Source organism: Theropithecus gelada, chromosome 16 (assembly GCF_003255815.1).
Source record: "Theropithecus gelada isolate Dixy chromosome 16, Tgel_1.0, whole genome shotgun sequence".
Classification (NCBI taxonomy): Eukaryota; Metazoa; Chordata; class Mammalia; order Primates; family Cercopithecidae; genus Theropithecus; species Theropithecus gelada.
In genome coordinates, this window is record NC_037684.1 from 32,073,697 (window position 1) to 32,094,397 (window position 20,701).

Here is a 20,701-nt window from a genome sequence, read left to right on the forward strand (position 1 = left end):
TACCTTTGTAATGTAAGACATTTATTTTGGCTACAGTTTTGGTGTTTTAACACTGATTTGTGATACAATGGACATTAAACTTCCATTAAAAAAGAAAAAAACAATTTGGTAGCTCTCCCTTTTCTGTCCAGAAAATTCACTCTTTCACAATCAAATTACCCTAAAATCTGGCGGAGTTAAGAGGCAACAAAATGTAAACTTCCAACCAATCTGTTCTCTCAACCTGAAATGTCTTCTATTTCCAATCAGGTTAAAACCTTGACTTGGAAGGACCATCACTGTTAGCCCTTCAGTGATTCCTGACACCAGTTCTGTGAAAAAGAAAATTTCCTGCGAGAAAAGCTCATGTCTTCATATTGAAGATCAGTGCTTTATTTATTTTTTTTAAAACAGTAGCATCTTAACTTGTGGCACAAAAGGCCCCAACATTCCCTTTCCGAACCATCCATCACCATGGGTGGAAGGCAGCGCCACCTGCTGGCCATCACATTATGACTCACATACCCATAATTTCCTTGCGGTGCTTAATTCCAAGTGGGGATTATTAGAGACCCCTCAGAGCCAAAAGGGACCTTAGAGGTCTTCTAGATGAGTCCCTTCATTTGTAGGTGGTGGTTTCTGGATAACTCAGAGTGGCAGGGACACAGACCAGCCTGTGGAACGGTATACTGCTTTAAGATTGAGAAGAAAACCATTTGGCGCTCTAATTTTGCCTGGATGGTGCTCCGTCTGTCAAAGAAAGGGATCAGGTCTGGGGAGGGGGTAAGGGCACCCTGAGTTCCTGTTCCAACACTTCCCAGGCGGTAGAAGGCTGTCCAGGAACAGCTCCCATCCACAACTGGGCATGTGTTGGCTCTTACACAAGAGACTTTTATTTTACTTGAAGAACTAGGAGCTAAATCTCGTTAAGTAAATACGGGGTTTTGGGGGTGAAGGACTATCAAGAAATCCCAAGTTATCAGCATAAAAGTAGTTCCAAAGTAAAGGCAGTAATTCTCCCAGTGGCCTTTTCTCCCTCATGCCCCCACAGAGGCTTTCGAGAGGTCCTAGTTAGCCAGCCACACCAACCTGCTGTGTTCACGTAAGTAGCTGTGCCTGTCCCATGGGGTGACCACTTCCTGGGCATGGGAGGGGAGCCCCAGCCCCAGCTCCCTAGCCTCTTCCAGGAGCAGAGCAGAAAGCTCTACTTAGGGGTACTACATCCCACCTGGAGAAAGAGCTGCACGTTCTAGCCTATGAGGGACCCACCCTTTTTACTTGCTTCTCCGGGGCTGGATCAAGGGCATGTGCAGTACACCTGGAAATCCCAGGGAGCCCTTTTCTTGCAAAAGAGTATCATATGAAAGAATCCAGCTTCAGGGAGCAGCAAACCCAAAATCTTACCCAGCTCCACCTTATAGAGCTGGACAACCCTGGGGGCCATGCCCTTAATCATTCTGAACCTCAATTCCTTTTTTAATAAAGGCCACAATACAAGAACAAACTCTACTAACTTTACAGGGTTATTGTGAGGCTCAAGTTAGATTAAGTTGGAAGGCTACCTGGAAGCTGTGCAGTGAGGTACCCAGTTTAGAGGGTGGCCATTTCACTTAGGTGGGTTTATCTGGACACCTTTTTCACTATCTGGAGAAGAAGACACATCCTAGTTGTTCAGGGCTGCTGTGGTCACAGAGAAAAGTGGACAGCAAATGACCAGGCTGGGCAGGACTGCTCCTGTGTGATCAGAGACCTTCATAGCCGGGAGTGAGGCCTTACACCACACCTGCTTCTCCGTGTCCCAGCCAGGAGCTCCTGGCCAACTCTGAAAAAGGCACATTCCCCACCTTGGCATATTAACACTGCCTGAATTTAAATGTAAAACTGAGTTGTAAATAGTCAACAAAAGTCCCTGATATTTCATTTTAGGTAAGATTCCTTCACAAGGCCTTGCAAGTGATCCTACCATGAATTCAGGCTTCTGGGAGCGTGAAACACCCACCAGAACAATGCCCTATGTATATTTGGTGCTCAAAAAGCGTTTAATTTCTTCAACTTTTATCAGACAACTATGTGCAAGGTGCTGGGGGCATGGCTGAGGACCTTCTCTTTGCCCAGAGTGACCCTGAAGATAAATAGCATCACAATCACTTTCCATAATAACAATAATGTAAAATCCTAACAAGACTGTGTTTAAAACAAAACTCTTATATTCTGGCAAATGTGCATACACATGTGCATTCCAATATCATCCTTAGAAAGTCTTTTGAAAGGCTGACTGTGTTTGGGTTTTTTTGCTCTACCACCAGTAAAGGATCCATTTGGATACTCCGCCATGTCTTGTGTCTGCCTGGCTGAGTCACTTCAGGAATCCCATGCTGGCACCAGAGAGCTCTAAGAGCCACCTGCAATGGGTAGGGTGTGTGCCTGGGACTTTTCACTTCCCTGCTGTCTTCTGGCCGCATTGCTGAGAGGCACCCCCCACACACCCATGCACACACGCTGTAATTGGCCAACTTCCTCCTTCTGTTCTTGGAATAGCAACCGAGACAAAAAGCAGTTAGCACGAGTGGCTTGGGCTTGCCAGCGCTGTAATTCAGGACAAAACCCTTGTAATTCTCCAAATGGTGGGGTTTTTAAATAGGTTGGACTTCAACACCCTGTTTTCTAAAAGAGAAAAAAAAAAAAAAAAAAGAAAGCATGCCCAAGGCATCGCTCTTCTCAAAAATGAAGTGACTGAGATAAGGTCAAAGCGAAATATTCCAGAGCAGCAGATTCTGAACTCAAGGCTTCCAAAGATTCACATTTTGAAAACTCTATGGATTTAGGAGGGTTCTCCAGGTTTGCCCACACAAGGCCTCTTTGTGTAGGGACCATTCTTCCTAAGGAAATCATTCAATGCAGCCTTGCTATGGGAATCTCCATCCACTAATGACTGACAGACACCCCCGCCCCAGCTCCAGACCTCAAGACGTGAGAGCTCTGCCTATGTACAGGGTGTGGAAGGCTGTGGGGACAGTGGGGGGCACAGACGTGGCGGGGAGAGTGGCCTGCATTTGCATAGTTCCTTTACTAGAGCTCAAGCTGTTGAGGTCCCCACTCAAGAGAGGATTTGGGAGTAGGGGAAGGGAGATCATGAGGGACCTCTATGAGCATCCTAGGCCTTACACTTCCACACACCTCCTGCCCTGGGCCATCGGGAAGCATGCAGGCCACAGGCCTTCCCCCTCTGAGCCCCCATCCTAGGGAAAAGACATCGAAAGTTACAGAAACAGGACAACTGGGGAGCGAGGACGCCCCCCTTGGCAAGCTTCTTTGTGTACTCCCCAGGGTGGGGAAAGTGGCCCAGGACTGTGTTGAGACAGACTTGTAGACAAGTGCCTTGTGATGTTGGGAGCAGGGTACAGTGTGTTTCCTAAACATGGCAGCTCGGGACATCGTTGCCCACGGCCTCCCCCGCAGACCTCTAAGCAGAGGCAGCGGGGATGCCCTAGGGTTTCAACTTCCCCTCCTTGGCTAGTCTGTCATTGAGCTGGCACAGCTGGGCCAGGAAGCCATCGTTGGGGCCAATCTCACGGTTCTGCCTCACGATGCTCAGGGCAGACTTGACATCCATCTTCTGCCGCATCATGAGGTAGGCAATAACTAGCGTTGGAGAGCGGCTGTAACCTTCCCGGCAGTGGACGAGCACCCGGCCTGTAAGAAACAGGGGAGACGCGGTGAGCTGGGGGCGTCCCATCACACCATGGCATCGGTCAAGACTCTTCCGTGACGTGCCACTTAAAACCACAATGTCACGCCACTGTGTGCCCGCCAGAATGGCTAAAATGAAAAGGATGGAAAACCCAAAGTGCTGGTGAAGATACGGGGCAACTGGAACTCTTCTGCATGGCTGGGGGAGGTGGGGTGTGAATTGAAACAACCACTTTGGAAAGTTGTGTGGCAAGGCGGTATCTCCTCAGACTGAACACGTGCATCCCCTCTGGCCCAGCAATCCCACTCCCAGGCCCAGGTCCAATAGAGATATGCATTCACTTTCACGAACATGGGTCAGAATATTCATAGGCAGCACTGTACATCATGGACCCCAGCTAGAAACCCCCAAAGGCCCATCCACAGTAGAAAGGATAAATACAAAGAATGACCAGCCCACCACTTAGCAGAAGCAACATGGAGGCCGCACACAGATATGAGGTGGACAAGCCCACAGAGTAGGAAAGTGGGTGAAACCCATCTGTGCTGTCAGAAGCCTGCAAGGGGCCGGGTGCGGTGGCTTATGCCTGTAATCCCAGCACTTTGGGAGGCCGAGGCAAGTGGATCACGAGGTCAGGAGTTCGAGACCAACCTGGCCAACATAGTGAAACCCCATCTCTACTAAAGATACAAAAAAATTAGCCAGGCATGGTGGCGTGCGCCTGTAATCCCAGCTACTCGGAAGGATGAGGCAGGATAATTGCTTGAACCCAGGAGGCGGAGGTTGCAGTGAACTCAGATTGAGCCATTGCACTCCAGCCTGGGTGACAGGGCGAGACTCCGTCTCAAAAAAAAAAAAAAAAAAAAAAAAAAAAAAAAAAAAAAGGCCAGGCGTGGTGGCTCACGCCTGTAATCCCAACACTTTGGGAGGCTGAGGCAGGCGGATTGCCTGAACTCAGGAGTTCACGACCAGCCTAGGCAACACGGTGAAACCCCATCTTTACTGAAATACAAAAAATTGGCCAGGCATGGCAGCGTGCGCCTGTAGTCCCAGCTACTTGGGAGGCTGAGGCAGGAGAATTGCTTTAACCCGGGAGGTGGAGGTTGAGGTGAGCCGAGATTGCACCACTGCACTCCAGCCTGGGCAACAGAGTGAGACTCCGTCTCAAAAAACAAAAAAAAGAAAAAAGAAAAAAACCCCGGCCGGGCGCGGTGGCTCAAGCCTGTAATCCCAGCACTTTGGGAGGCCGAGACGGGCGGATCACGAGGTCAGGAGATCGAGACCATCCTGGCTGACACGGTGAAACCCCGTCTCTACTAAAAAATACGAAAACTTAGCCGGGCGAGGTGGCGGGCGCCTGTAGTCCCAGCTACTCGGGAGGCTGAGGCAGGAGAATGGCGTAAACCCGGGAGGTGGAGCTTGCAGTGAGCTGAGATCCGGCCACTGCACTCCAGCCTGGGCGACAGAGCGAGACTCCGTCTCAAAAAAAAAGAAAAAAACCCCACATTGCTGAAGCCATATGAACCCAGGTTTACATTTGACTGACTGATTGTAATGGTTAAATGCATCCATTTGGCTAATGCACAATGCCCAGTCACTTGATCAAACACTCATCTAGATATTGCTGTGAAGGTATTCTGTAGCTGTAATTAGCATCTACAGACAGTTGACTTTAAGTAAAAGGGGACCACCCTTGATAATGTGGGTGGGCCTCATCAAAACAGTTGAAGACCTAATGGACAAAGATTGAGGTTTCCTGGAGAAGACATATTACACCTCAACTGTTACACAGAAATCCTGCCAAACTTTCCAGCCTGCTAGCTTGCCTCACTTCAGACTTCCCAGCTCTGAGAAGCACATGAGTCAATCCCTTAAAATAAATCATATATGTATATACAAATCAATATAATAAATATACATAAAATAATATATGGCCAGGTGCGGTGGCTCACACCTGTAATCCCAATGCTTTGGGAGGCAGAGGCTGGAGAATCACTTGAGGCCACGAGTTCAAGACAAACCTGGTCAACATAGTAAGATGCCCTCTCTCAAAAAAAAAAAAAAAAGAAATAGCCAGGGGTGGTGACGCATGCTTGTAGTCCCAGCTACCTGGAGGCCAAGGCAGGAGGATCCCTTGAGCCTGGGAGGTCAAGGCTGCAGTGAGCCAAGATTGCGCCACTACATTCCAGCCTGGGTGACAGAGCAAGACTCTGTCTTAAAAAAATATATATTAATATACATATAAACTATATATTATATAAATATATGTAATATATAGAGACTACATATAACATATATCTTATATGTAAATATATAACACATAACTATATAATATAATTATATAATTATATATCATATTATATAAAATTATGAATGATAAAATTATATCATATATTAGATATAATTATATTAAAGAAAATAATATATTTAATATAATTATATATTTATATTATATAAAATATATTAATATTATATACAATTAAATTTAAATTTAAAACATAATTATGTAAAATAGATTACATATAATTATGTATTTATATATTTATAATATATATTATATATTATGTATTTATATACAGGTTTATTTTTATTAAAAAATATATATAACATATTTTAATATAGTGTGTGTGTGTGTGTGTGTATATATATATATAAAAAAAATAGACACCATCTGTCAATATCCACAGGGGAGATTGGTTCCAGGACCTCCTGCAGATACCCAAATCCACAGATGCTCAAGTCCCTGATTATAAAATGACATCATATATGCAAATAACCTCTGCACATCCTCCCCTATACTTTAAATCATCTCCAGATGACTTATGATACCCAAGACAATGTAAACAGTTATTAGACTATACCATCTAGAGAATAACAAGAAAAAAAGTCTGTACATGTTCAGTACAGACATAACATTTTTTTATGTTGTTTTTAATATTTTCAGTCTGCGGTTGGTTGAATCCACAGATGTGGAACCCACATACACTGTGCACATACACTGCAAAAGTGTGTGTGTGCCCTTTTACCTGTTCTTTGTTTTGTGGTGTGTGTGTGGTGTAAGCGTGGTGTTTTGTCTCGAAGAAGCATGGGTCAGGCACAAATAAGCCCACCCTACTAGGAACTATGTTGAAAATTTTCAAGACAGGATTTAAGGGAGACTATGGAGTACTCTGATGCCAGGAAAACTTAAAACTTTGTGTAAAATAGACTGGCCAGCATTAAGGGTGGGTTGGCCATCAGAAGGCCCTTGTTTCACACGTATGGCACAAGGTAACCTGTAAAGCCACAGCACCCAGACCAGTTCCCATACATAGATGCGGAGGACCACTGTATATTCTATTGGTCCTGTTTTTTCTAGAGAATCCTGACCAATACACTAGTTATTAACTGATGATCTGCCTACCTCAAGGTGCCTCAGTTTTCTTATCTGGCCAATAGTACCCATCACACAAGGTGGTTAGAAGATTAAAGGAGATGACACATGAATCCTCTAGGTTAGCACCTGGCATCCATGAGCACTCAATAAATGTTACCCAATACTGGGCATCCTCTGGTGGCACCTGGTACACCCTCAGCTACAGCAGCCCTGGTCCCGTGTCATTGCCAGACATGCGCAGATTGACTTTCTCTCCCAGAGGACAAATTCCTTAAGAGCAAGAAATGGCTGGGTACGGTGGCTCACACCTGTAATCCCAGCACTTTGGGAGGCCGAGGTGGGTGGATCACCTGAGGTCAGGAGTTCGAGACCATCCTGGCCAACAAGGCAAAACCCCGTCTCTACTAAAAATACAAAAATTAGCTGGGCGTGGTGGCACATGCCTGTAATCCCAGTTACTCAGGAGGCTGAGGCAGGAGAATCACTTGAACCTGGGAGGTGGAGGTTGCAGTGAGCTTAGATTGCGCCACTGCACTCCAGCCTGGGTGACAAGAGCCAGACTCCATCTCAAAAAAAAAAAAAAAAAAAAAAAAACAAAGGCAAGAAATGTGGGGCATTGATTTTTGGATGTGTTACAATCTCTAGCATACACCTTGTGCTCAATAAATATTTCCTGACTAGCTGAGTGAATTATTACCTACTAACACCTCTATAAGGGCATTGTTTGGCAAGGAATCTGCTAGCCCAGAGTCCAACAGAGTCTCTTCTGCTCCCATCACCCTACCTGCAAAACACCACTCTATTTTCTCAATGCCTTCCAAATCAGGAAGCAGGAGTCCTCCACTTTCTTGCCCATTCACCCTCTGGCCTGTATGACCAAAATATTCAGAATGGGGCTTCCCCTGCCCCACCCTAAGAATGAGACCCTCTGCAGAGCAGCCACCTCACCATCTAGAATATACTTTGCATGCCCAGTGCACACAGAGCCTACTGGGAAAGGGGCCAGTTCAACCTCCCATTCCTCTAAGCCCAGCCCAGATGCCACCTCCTCCATGAAGCCTCCCTTGGTTTTCCCAGCTGGAAGTGACTGCTCCCTCTTGAGCATCCTCAGCCATCCCACCTAGCTCTCAGTGATGGGTCCCTGGACCCCACTCCCTGTCGGAGGCCAGCATGTTTCTGTTGACTCACTTAGCCACTCATTCTTGAAAGCATTTATACTTGGCATTAGAGCCCATGGAATTCTTCATCACTTGCTCATTAATCATTTGTGGTGTACCTACTATGTGCTAAGGAGATGGACAAGGAACAAAGTGGACCCAGCCTGAGGGCAGGCTTCATGGAAGAGAGGACACCATGCCAAGGACGAGGTGGACTTTGCCAGAGGACCGGGTAGGGAGAGGCAGAGAGAACTTTTCAGACTGAAGACCCAGCACACCTGGACTGAGACAGGAGGTCAAAAAAAGATAATGTTCCTAGGTTTTGGGAAGAGGAAACAAAGTCAGAGAGCTTGAAATTCCCTGAATGAATGACCAATTGATATTACATGAGAACAACAAAATCCTTCCCCTTCACCCAGCCTATGTCTACACAGGGTGAGGAGCTCAGTACAGCTGGAGTGGAGGGCGTGGGCAGGGTGGGGGATAACAGTGACCGGGAAGGACCATGAGGGGCCTGTCAGTAAAGTCTGCAGATGCTCCCACAGTAAAGCTTCTCTCTGAGCCCTGAGCGTGCACTGTCCAGTGGTCTAGAAAATTGTGTTTACTGGAAATAATTCAGACGGTGAGGCTGCTGGGCCCAAGAATCATCAGAGTAGTAGAGCCAAGGCTGATCACACCTCATGGGGGTCTCCTCCGCTGGGAGGGTTTGGGGTGGGGAGGGAGGAAGAGGCTAAGGGAGGAGCTGAGAGAAATAGCTAAAAGCAGAAAGGGAGAAAGGGTGAGTGGCCCAGCCTGCTCAGCTGATGTCTGCTTTGTGGCCTTCTAGGGTTTCTTGCTGTAACACCTTGGTGACTGCCAGCACCTTGGTAGTTCTCCTTCAGTCTTACCTTATCTTTGGGGGCTGCAGGAAGTGTTTTTTAAGTGGCTGGAAGATTTGGCTGGGGGGGCTGTGGTTTGCTGACTGCCAACCTAAGCCGACCACAGCTACCCCTTTTCCCCTTGCCAGGCAGTCACATGAATCTCTAGCCAATGAGATGTGAGGGGAATTTCTGGGAAATGTTTTACTTGTTCTTAAAAAAAGAGAGAGACCAGGCATGGTGGCACGGGCTTGTAGTCCCAGCTATTCAGGAGGCTGAGGTGAGAGGATTGCTTGAGGCCAGGAGTTGGAGACCAGTCTAGAAAACATAGCAAGACCTTGTCTCTTTAAAAAAGAGAGAGTGGCTGGGTGCGGTGGCTTATGCCTGTAGTCCCAGCACTTTGGGAGGCCGAGGTGGGTGGATCATCTGAGGTCAGGAGTTCGAGACCAGCCTGATCAACATGGTGAAACCCCATCTCTACTACAAATACAAAATTAGCCGGGCGTGGTGGCACATGCCTGTAATCCCAGCTACTCAAGAGGCTAAGGCAGGAGAATCACTTGAACCCAGGAGGTGGAGGTTGCGGTGAGCCGAGATTGCGCCATTGCACTCCAGCCTGTGCAACAAGAGTGTGACTCTGTCTTAGAAAAAAAAAGAGAGAGAGAGAAAGAGAAAAGGTGGGAAGAGATAGCTGCAGTGCCTCATCTGCTGTACTTTGTCCTGCTTGGCTGTGGTGACCGGATCCCACCTTGGGACCACGACGGGAGCACCCAACACTGAGGTGGCAGAAGAGAGAAAGGGAAAGGGCCTGGTCCAGATGCCACCACGGAACTGCTGAATCAACCAGCCCCCATGCTCCTTCACCTCAGGACTTCCTGCCATGCACATGAACACATGAACACGTCTTCCTCATCGTTACAGCTGTTTGAATGGGGGATGTGTAAGCAACTGGAAAGCAACCTCCAGCCAAAGTGCAATCAAATGCAAGGACCCTGGGGCTGCCACGGTGTGAATGAGGTGCACATTCTGTGACACATGGGGCCACTTGACAGGCAGCCAGGTGAGCAGAGAGAGACCTACAGCTCTGTCATTCACCCCAGAAGATGGGAAACAAGGAGGTTTCCAAGAAGAGACCTGTTGTGGGCCTGTTTTCCAGAGGGATAGTCTAGTCAAAGCTGCCTCCCATCTTTTCCTGGCGGGAGGTCCCTTACCATTCTTTTGAGCCAAAGCCTGGTCGATGAAGTCAGCAGCCCTTTCAAAGTAAGCGCTGAGGTTGAACTCCTGTGTGTCGTTGGCCTTGATGCCCAGGTATGTGATGCCGGAGTCCTTGTAGAAGTTGGCATTGGTGTTGACGTGCATGAAGGACCTGCCCTCAGCCGCGTTCAGAACATGGGTGATGCCTAGTTTCTGCAGCTTGGGGATATCCTGAGCCACAGACCTGGACGGGAGACAATGGTGGGGATGATTAACCAACCAAATGGCAGCCCCAGGGGGAGGAAGATGAAGGAGGATTTAAACCTCTTGGCAAAGCAAGGAACCCCTCCATGCTCTGGCCCCTGCCGGCTTCTCCTGCTTCAACTTATGACCTCCTCCCTGACTCTGGCCATATCGAATTGCCAGCAGCTTCCCCAAATAGACTGGTGGTTTCATAGCCATGCTGTTCCCTCTGGAATGCTCTTTCCCACCTTTTCTGGAGAAATGCGCCCTCTCATCTTTCACACCCTCTGCAGTGCTTGTCTCCCCTCCATTCCATTTGGCCCCATGCTCCCTAAGCTGTGGTGGGGGTGTACATAGCCAACTGGTTACAAATGGGCTCTGGAACCAGACTAACTGGGTCTGCACCCAGCCCAGGTACTAGCCAGGCAACCTTAAGAAGCCATTTAACCTTTCTGTGCCTCAGTTTCCCTCTCTGTAAAATGGGGATAACAGTGCCTTCTCCCTGAGGTTGTTATGAGTATTAAATGGGCTATTCCATTGACAGAGCCGGACATGGTAGTGAGCACTATGATTCTAATGCTTGATTGTGCTTCTGTGTTTAGACATCCAGGCTTTGAGCTCCTTGAGAGAGGAACCATGTCTGCTTTAAGTCTGTTTCCCCACCACCTGCTATAGTACCTGCCACATAGTAGGTGCTGAATAAATAAGTGGTGAATGAGTGTAGAAAAATAAATTTGTCATGTGCCAGGCAGCCCCCTCCCTGCCCCCTAGAGGGATCCTACCTACCACCTTCCACTAGCTACATTTCCAAAGCTCTTTTGGGTGATTTAGTACTTGGGGAGTAAGTGGCCCCAACAGAACTATGGGAGGTTACAAAATAATTGATCTAAGGCCGGGTGCAGTGGCTCACACTTGTAATCCCAGCACTCTGGGAGGCCGAGGCATGTGGATCACCTGAGGTCGGGAGTTCGGGACCAGCCTGGCCAACATGGTGAAACCCCGTTTCTACTAAAAATACACAAATTAGCCAGGTGTGGTGGTATAGGCCTGTAATCCCAGCTATTCGGGAGGCTGAGACAAGAGAATCACTTGAACCCGGGAGTTGGAGGTTGCAGTGAGCCGAGATTATGCTATTGCACTCTAGCCTGGGTGACAGAGTAAGACTCTGTCTTGAAAAATAAAATAAAATAAAATAAAATAAAAATAAAAATCATAATTGGTTTGAATGGTGAAAAGGCCCTTTTATTTCATCTCACAAAACATCCCAGCCCAAATGGCAGTTTATACTTTATAAAATGTCACCTCCTATGTGATCTTGTTTGCTCACTGCGAGCAGCCCTGTGAGGAACAAGGATGGCAATATCCCCGCTTAACAGAGCTTGAACTCAGGGCCAACAGGATGAGCAGAGGGATGAGCACAGGCCCCATGTGCTGCCGGTGGCAGAGCTGGGGGAAGATCTCCTTTCTCCCGACATCCAGCCCTGCTCTATCTTACACCTCACTCTGCCTCTCATGCCCACATCTGCTGCAAAACCCCCAAGGCCTGGCAAATGTGGCTCACACAGGCTCTGTCTCTGCCTTGTGAGGACATGGCTGCAGCCCTGATTTTGTTAAGGGGATGGAGCCCAAGTCCTCTTGGTGCTTGGTGCTCACTGATCCTTCCTGTTGAGGAACCTCCACACCCCTGGCCAAGTCAAAGTCAGATGTGCTTAGAGGGCAAGGGATGTATTTTCTACAGGGGCCATCAGCAACTGCCACTCTGGCTACACCAGACGTGCACAACCTTGGTTTCCACTTGGGAAGTGATGACAGCTGAATGGCCAAGCTGCCCAAGCAAGCGGCGTTCCTGAGGCTAACAAGGCCTGCTTGCTGCTTGGGGCAAGAGGAAGGGTGTCTCTAGAGCTTTGCAATTCCTGAAGCCTTTGGCTGACACTGTGGGACTCTGTTTATTCCTGCTTAGGACACTGCACAAGACTGTAAAGCAGTGGCTGATAGAAAAAAATCCTTTGAAGAGTCACTCCCATTCATCTCCCTTCTCTAATACTTTTTTTTTTTTAGATGGAGTTTCACTCTTGTTGCCCAGCTGGAGTGCAATGGCACGATCTCGGCTCACTGCAACCTCACCTCCCGGGTTCAAATGATTCTCCTGCCTCAGCCTCCCAAGTAGCTGGGATTACAGGCGTCGGCCACCACGCCCAGCTAATTTTTGTATTTTCAGTAGAGACAGGGTTTCACCATGTTGGTCAGGCTGGTCTTGAACTGCTGACCTCAGGTGATCCGCCTGCCTCAGCCTCCCAAAGTGCTGGGATCACAGGTGTGAGCCACTGCGCCAGGCCTCTAATACTATTAATAATACAATATTCAAAAAATTTACCATTATCATTATTACTATCTCTACTATGAATGAACATTGTACAGTGCCTGACATAAAGTAGGCACTCAGACTGGTGAATGAATGATGGAATGGATGAGAACTGTCCCCATGAGGCTAGGGCCTGATGGACCCCTTCTAGTTCCACGATGAACCCCATTTCTGTGGCAGTCCTTGGCAGGCTGAACAGCAGGTCCTAGCAGAGGTCAGGAAATACATACATGAACAAGACATTGACCCTGTCCTTGTAGTCCCTCACACACTCTGAGCCACCATTTCCTCCTCTGTAAAATGGGAGGAGGGTTAGTTTTGAATTTTCAACATGCCATCCTTGGGCTGAGCCATGGAGCTTAGGATTTTGGTAACTGGGTCCTCAGAGTCTCATGAAAATCCAACCTGAGCCTTTCCAAGGCTGTACAGGCATGCTAATCTATTCTTTCTTGTGGCTCCTATTTCACATCTCAGAATTCTAACACTGGTTCTCTCCTGCTGATTAGACACTCTTACTATAAAAAATTTTAAAATTTAAATTAAAAAAAAAAATTCTTACTGGCCAGGCGCAGTGGCTAACGCCTGTAATCCCAGCACTTTTGGAGGCCGACGCGGGCAGGAGTTTGAGACCAGCCTGGCCAAGAGACCAGCCTGACCAATATGGCGAAATCCTGTCTCTACTAAAAATACAAAAATTAGCCAGGCATGGTGGTGGGCACCTGTAATCCCAGCTACTCGGGAGGCTGAGGCAGGAGAATTGCTTGAACCCAGGAGGCAGAGGTTGCAGTGAGCCGAGATCGTGCCCTCCAGCCAGGGTGACAGAGCCTGGGAGTGAAAGGTCAAGAGCCTTTTCTAGGTAGTGGCTCAGGTCCTTAGGGGTATTATCAGTGGACCGTTCTAGAATCTCCTGTAAATCAAACCACATCTGGAAGGTGGGGGCCTGGAAATCCCGGCCCAGCTCCCTGGACTCGCTCGTTTGGGGTGTTTAGGTTCCCTGATCCGGGACTGCCGGGCCAGGAAAATTCCATGCCCGAATTGTGACGTCGGCCCGTTGCCATGGCGGCGAAGGCAGACATTCCGCGGTGACCTCACTGCAGAACCAGGCAGCTGTCACATGACGCGCTGGCAGGAGACCGGCCGGGCGACCGAGGGCCACCTGTTAAGTGAACATGGTAGCCCCGACCCCGCCCAAGGCCAAGCCCCAAGGGGGTGGCGGCTGAGGACCCGGGCAGGCGCCCCCCGGGCTCCATGCACCCCGCGACGGGGAATGGCCGCGCCCGGCCAGGCAGGGTTCCAGTTCCTTGGCCCCACGCGCTGGGGTAGGCGTCGACTCCAGCCACCTCCCAAGCCCCTGCTGTGGCTCCCGGAGGGGCGATCGCGCCCGGGCTCCCCCAACCCAAGACTCGCGACACCCCGACCCCGGCCTCGAGTGGGCGGGGCGTCCCGAGAGGGACGGCGGGGCCGGGCTCACTGGGGGGACTCACGCGTTGCCCACGTAGATCCGCGGGGTGACCTCGTTGCAGGGTTGGCTCGGGAGGCTGTAGCAGCCGCTGCCGTCCGAGAGCAGGTCGTTGAGATCCTGCACCGAGAGCTCGAACGAGCCCGACATGGCGGCGGCGGGGCCCAGCACGCCCGGCAGGAGCAAGCGAGGCGGAGAGCGGCGGGTCAGCTGGGCGGGGGCTCGCTCCGGGAGCCGCCCAGTCCCGCCCCAGGGGCGGGCCCGCAGGGCTCCGGGAGCTGAGGAGCGCGGGCGCCGTGACGCGGGGGCCCAGCGCGCCACTCCTGGGCGCGTCCCCGGGGGGAGACGCCACCGCCCTCGAGTCTCGGGAATCCTCGCCCCATCCCGGTCCAGGCCGTTTGTGTATCTTTGTGTATCTTTGTAAACTGGGAAGCGCGGTAACTTCCTTCCCTGAATTAAATGCAGGGCCCAATAAACGTTTCTGTGGCGGGGGTACACCTAGAGGTTCCTTCAGTCTTTCAGGATTACAGGGACCGCGGGGTTCGGCTCGTGAGCGGCTCCCTGCTGTGGAGGCATCACCCGGGCGCTTGACAGAATCAAGCGCCCAGGTGATTGCTGGAAGAGTTAAATGTGACATTCAAGGAAGGCACCCAGCACTGCATGGCGAGCACTCAATAAGTGTTGGTCCTTCATCAACAAATGCGTTGAGCACCCAGTGGGTGCTACACCCTGTGCTGGGGTGGAGATCAATCAGACTCCTGCAGCCCTTCCTGGAGCAGATGTCAGCCCACCATAAGCCACTCAGCATTTCCTGAACTCCCACTAAGTACAAAAGATAGTCTGTACTGGAGGAAAGCCGCCCTCCCCTACTGCCATGAAAGACTGGCAGTTCCCTTCCTGCAAAGAGCAAATTTGGCCTTGAATTCAGGAACCCCACATCCTGAGCCCAGCCCTGCCACTAATTGGGTTCTTGAGTAACATTGCTGCTGCTGTGGTCTTCAGTTTCCTCATTTGCAAAAGGAATTGGATCAGATTATCATTAGGGTCAACTTTCTCCTCCCCCAAAACTTGTGGTCTTGCACCTTCAGGCAAGCTATTGCAGTGGAGACTACTTAGCTGATAGCCCAAGATGTGTAACCAAGGCTGGAATTTCTGTACCCCTCACCCCACCCCATCCCTGGCCACCCCTCCCAGCACACCACTCCTTTCCTTCTGGTGTTGGCTGGTAGCATCTGCATTCTAAGCAGGGGAGAACGCTTTCGAGTTCCTTGACTTGAGCCTAGGTTAGCATTAAAAACACAAGCCCAGAGGCAGCCAGCCATGCTCCGCTGCTCCTACTCCCTTCCCGGGACCTGTCCCTGATGTCATAACTGGGTAACTATGACAGCTTGTCATGGGGACAGCTAGGCACCTCACAGAGGAGCCTGGGTACCTCATTTCTGAAGTGAGACTAGGAAGAGAAGATGAACAATTCCCTGGATTATCTGGCCTACCCTGTAATCGTCTCTAATCACAGGCAAAGCACAACCTTCAGAAAGAAACTGGACTTTGGCCACTACATATCTCACAAGAATAGAATACAAATAGGTATGTGGGCACTTTGAGCCGGACACCGCTATCAGGGATTTGGGAATGGTAACCCATAAAGAGATCGACAGTAAACCAGACCAGGTCACAGCTTTGGGATGATATGGCCTTATCTGCTGAATTTGGGCAAGAGGGCATTAGCACCAATAACAAAATGTATCTTCCACAAGGGAGTTCACTGGATGGAAATACTCCCTTCAACTCTTTAAAGCCAAAGTACGTTAGAAAGAGGATAGGACTTCAGAAGCCAATAGACAGGCTAAAAATATTGGAAAAGGATTGGAAGAGAGGCTTTTTCATTGGATTAAAAGGATATTTATCTCTGTAAATTTTACTTTCACTATTCTTTTGTTTCTGCTCAAAAGTCTCCAGAGATGTCCATTTGATAAATTAAACCAAACCAAACTTCCTGAGTCGCATTAAGGTCCTAATTCAAAAGTGTTCATTAGTCAAGGACACTGTCTAGTGCTGGTTTTCTGAGGCCGCTACTGGAATTCCTGTGATGTAACATTGTTCCCTTTTATCCCCCTTCTCTAGTGAAGCCTACTGTTGATACCAAACCTCCAGTGGCGCACACACATCACATTTTAAAATTGAGCAAACTACAGGTATTTGTTCTCGCTGCTTGCAGATGTGCAGATGTATTTTATGGACTTCCAGTCCATTTCCTAAAGAGGTTCAATTTCTCAGAGCCTTCTAAATACCCATCTACTCAAAGATTTGTTAACACTCCTTCCCACACACGTCACCCCTAGTATTTCCCGCCCCCCACCCCCCAGGCGGAGTCTCGCTCTGTCGCCCAGGCTGGAGTGCAGAGGCATGATTTCAGCTCACTGTAACCTTCGCCTCCCAGATTCAAGCGTTTCTCCTGCCTCAGCCTCCCGAGTAGCTGGGATTACAGGCGCATGCCACCATACCCAGCTAATTTTTCGTATTTTTAGTGGAGACAGGGTTTCACCATGTTGGCCAGGATGGTCTTAGTCTTCTGACCTCGTGATCCGCCCGCCTCGGCCTCCCAAAGTGCTGGGATTACAGGAGTGAGTCACCACGCCCAGCGTCCCAGTCTTTTAAGTTCTGCTCCCAGTCTCCCCTGTGGCCCTCAATGCACCCCTTTCCCATGATCTCAGAGGAGGGGGACACTAAGTCATTGTGTGTGGGCGCAGTGTACTGATGGTGTCACCACAGTGAGGTGTGGTTTCTTACCAGGGTGAACAAAAGAAGATCAACAAAATCGAGTATGAAAACAAGCAGCTGTGTCAGAAAATCGCAAATGCCCATCGTGGCCCTGCCAAGGTGGATTGCTGGAATGAATATTTTTCCAAGAGGTAATGTTCTTTGTCTTCATTTCAGTTTTGAAAAGTCAAAATTGACTTTCCTCTTGGGTTTTAGTGTGAGGTTTTCCCAAGCCAGAGGAGTACTTAAGGAAAGTTATCTTGAGGGAGAACCAAACAGACCATGTTACACAGAATGAAAACTTTAAAAATGGGGACCTTTCTCTAGCATTAAAGAGCTTTTATTTCATCTAAGAGACTTTTCAGAGTCCTATTCAGCTTGTCACAAGAATGCACTGCCCACTTTTATAAGATGGTGGCCATGTGTCTTAGTCCATTATAGGGTGTTATAGCAAAATGGTATAAACTGGTGGCTTATAAACAACAAAAATTTATTTCTCATAGTTCTAGAGGCAAGGAAGTCCAAAGATCAAGGTGCCAGTAAATTCAGCATCTGATGAGGGCCTGCTTCACAGACAGCCATCTTTTCACTGTAACCTCATGTGGCAGAAGGAGCAAAGGGGTTTCTCTCAGGCGTCTTTCATAAGGACACTAATTCCATTAGGGTGACCTAATCATCTCTCAAAGGCGCACCCCCTAACCATCACCTTAGTGGTTAGGATTTGAACATAAGAATTTTGGGGACACAGACATCTGGACCATAGCACCATGGCTGGGGCTATGATGTGATATTCTTAAAATTGGTTCCAGAAATCTTTCCTAAGCAACTACTATGTGCTAGGCACCAGGAATAACAGAGATGAAATGAGATGTATATTTCCTAACCTCAAAGAACTCAAGGTCTTGTAGGGGAGATATTTATGGAAATAATGACAATGCAGTGTGATTAGGATACAAAAGAAGCACATGCAAGAGAAAGAATTTGGTGTAGGGGGAGGAGATGGTCAAGATGCCATTCCTATATCCTGCTATATTCTAGTATAAGTTGAAAGCTGAGAGGAGCGAGGTGACCGAAAACTTGTCGCCAGGGATTTATCCACAGGGAGACCTTCCCCCAACCAGAAGTTCTCAATCCTGGTTTTACATTATAATCCTTGGGGAATTTTAACAAAATGCCAGTGTGCGTGGTTCACCTCAGATCAATGAAGTAGAATCTTCTCATGGGCAACAGGGTTGAGGACCACTGATATAAACCTCCAAATGCTGTGCACATTTCCCAGAGTGCAGTGCGGATCAACAGGCTGCCCCAGTGGCCTGTGGGCTCAGCAGGACAGGTTACTCCCTGCACTTAGACAGCCTGGCATTTATGATCTCATGACTTCATCTCCCCCACTTGTTAAGATGAGCATTTTCTTCTTCACCCATCTCGGGGTTTTGTGTTTTTCAGCTTAAACAGAGAAACGAGGAACCGCGAGCTAGTGAGAATCACCATGGAAAACCAGGGCATTCTGAAGAGGCTTGTTGATCGCAAACCCCACTATGACCGCAGGGCATCTGAGATAGACTGGCAGGCACGTGGGCACTTATGTTATACTCCCAGACACACACAAGAGTTTGTCCCTGTTCAGCCTAGAGAGTCTCAGAAAGATCCCTAAACAGCTAGAGTCAGATCACCTGAAATGTAACAATCATTAAAGGAAAAACCATCCAAAGCAAACAAAACTAACAGGCACAAACCATCAAACAAACAGCTAAAACATCTTGGTAACAAAGCTATTATGTATCAGTTTCATAACATAACAATTATGTGTCAGTTCCAGAAAAATGATCTAGTAGCATCTTCCCTCATCCCTTAATTCATTAAGAAAGGCTGAATGTACAGGGATTAGGGTATAAGAATCAGTCAGTATGTGGTTGGTTTGCTTCATTTAGGAATGACCCTTAAAAACGTCAGGGGAGGGGAAGCCATCTGTGGTGTTTTTAAAAAACCTCCACTTACTGACTTTGGTCTTTAAATCTTTTCTAAGTCATCCCTAGGATTTAGAACTTCAGTAATAGCACCAATGCCCTGGTATTGACATAAACCAATTTTTTTTCCTTCAAGAATTCAAGGCGCTATATCAGAAATACTACGAGATATCTTCTCTCCCAAAATGAATAGGTATGTCTCTCTCACTATCAAACATTGTGACCAGAGCTGATACCAAAGCACTGAGAACCCCATAAATGGCGAATGAGGGGCCCAGTTAAGGAGACGGATTTTGCTCTTCTCATATAATATTGACTAGTCATCCATTCGGGAAACATGGGGCTCTCTGACTTTATTTCTTCTCTCCATACAAGAAGGAAATGATATTGCTTGTTGTCATCATCTTTGAGGCTTTGTGGGAGTCTAAGGGGAAGTGATTTGTTCCAATAAGACATAAACTGGAGCACTTGTGGCTTTGAAGTTGTGCCAAAGTTACATTCCAGGTCTCTCAGTATTCAAAAGTACCTGCATGTTGTCATTTTGTATTATTTAACATTATTAGTAATGACTAAATGGACACTCAGGTGTTCCAAAGAATAGTTCTGTGTAATTGATGTGTCTCCTCTCTTCTCCACTGAATACAAGGTTATTCACCATGGAAAAGGTACAAGAGAAGGCCCTGGGATTTCCTGGCTGCTTAGAATCGTAAGACACTCCTGAGTGGCTGAATGCTCAATCTTCAGACGCTTCAATAAAGCTTGGAACATAAAATGTGTAAGTTACATTTAGGGGACCCAAAGGCTTTACGTTCTCATTCCAAAATGGGGCAGGCAGAAGGAAAGATGCAATGAGCATTTTTATTTGGGGCTATGAAAAGAAGTTTTAACGAGAGAAAGAGAGAGAGAAATCAGAGAACTCTTTAAAACATACACCGTCATCACCATCCCACGGAAGAAGAAAAGCTGGGGTGAGATCATCCAGCCACAAGTACAGCACTGTCAAAATGGAAAACAAAATCACATGACAACATCAAGGTTCAGAAAACACAAGGAACAAGTGCCGTTAGTTCCTCTGTGAATATGCACAATTGGGAAAGAATGCCTCATTGAAGTTTCCATGGACTCTGTTCATTTATAGGGAGCAGCAGCAGTGAAAATGTCTCAAAACATATGGTGTGACAATGTTGCAGGCCTGCTATGACTGGTCGTGCTAGTTTTTAGCCCAATTATATTAGTCAGCATTTTCCAAAGAGACAGACTCAATAGGGGAGAGAGAAAGAGAGAGAGACAGAGAGACAGAGAGAGAGACAGAGAGAGGATTTATTTGGGGAATTGGCTCACAAGATCATGGAAGCTGAAGAAGTCCCACCAGAGGCCATCTGCAAGCTGCAGACCCTGATGCAGCAGGGCAGATAACCCCCAAAGTGGGACTTAGCCTGCAAGGGTTCTTGGCTTCACCCAGGAAAGAATTTAAGGGTGAACCAGTGGTAGGGTAGAAGAAGACAGTTTTATTGAAGCAGCAGTGTTACAGCTCTGGCAGTGTTACAGCTCTATGACTGCTCCTGCAGAACAGGGCTACCCCATAGGCAGAGAGCTTTGTAGTCATAGTTATACTTACTTTTAATTACATGTAGATCAAGGGGCAGTGTGTGCAGA

At 48.0% G+C, this 20,701-nt stretch overlaps 2 protein-coding genes across 4 annotated transcripts; one reads left to right on the forward strand and one right to left on the reverse strand.

The window, feature by feature from the left end:
- DUSP3 (dual specificity phosphatase 3) lies at positions 1-14,589 on the reverse strand. Of its 2 annotated transcripts, XM_025361442.1 has the most exons (4): positions 14,344-14,589; positions 10,272-10,498; positions 3,441-3,672; positions 1-653 (listed from the first exon to the last, which is right to left on the reverse strand). In XM_025361442.1, exons 1-3 carry the CDS (start codon positions 14,466-14,468, stop codon positions 3,467-3,469), a joined length of 558 nt encoding a protein of 185 aa, XP_025217227.1. In that variant the 5' UTR covers positions 14,469-14,589; the 3' UTR covers positions 1-653; positions 3,441-3,466. The 2 variants fall into 2 exon arrangements, with proteins under 2 accessions (XP_025217227.1, XP_025217226.1); XM_025361441.1 differs by having other exon boundaries at positions 5-3,672.
- Positions 14,590-15,753: 1,164 nt separating this feature from the next.
- Positions 15,754-20,142, forward strand: CFAP97D1 (CFAP97 domain containing 1). 2 transcript variants are annotated; one of them, XM_025362894.1, is made up of 6 exons: positions 15,754-15,905; positions 16,443-16,513; positions 17,112-17,230; positions 18,525-18,648; positions 19,182-19,238; positions 19,692-20,134. In XM_025362894.1, the coding sequence occupies exons 1-5, from the start codon at positions 15,782-15,784 to the stop codon at positions 19,236-19,238; spliced, it is 495 nt and encodes a 164-aa protein (XP_025218679.1). In that variant the 5' UTR covers positions 15,754-15,781; the 3' UTR covers positions 19,692-20,134. The 2 variants fall into 2 exon arrangements, with proteins under 2 accessions (XP_025218679.1, XP_025218680.1); XM_025362895.1 differs by lacking the exon at positions 18,525-18,648 and having other exon boundaries at positions 15,782-15,905; positions 19,692-20,142.
- Positions 20,143-20,701: the final 559 nt, after the last annotated feature.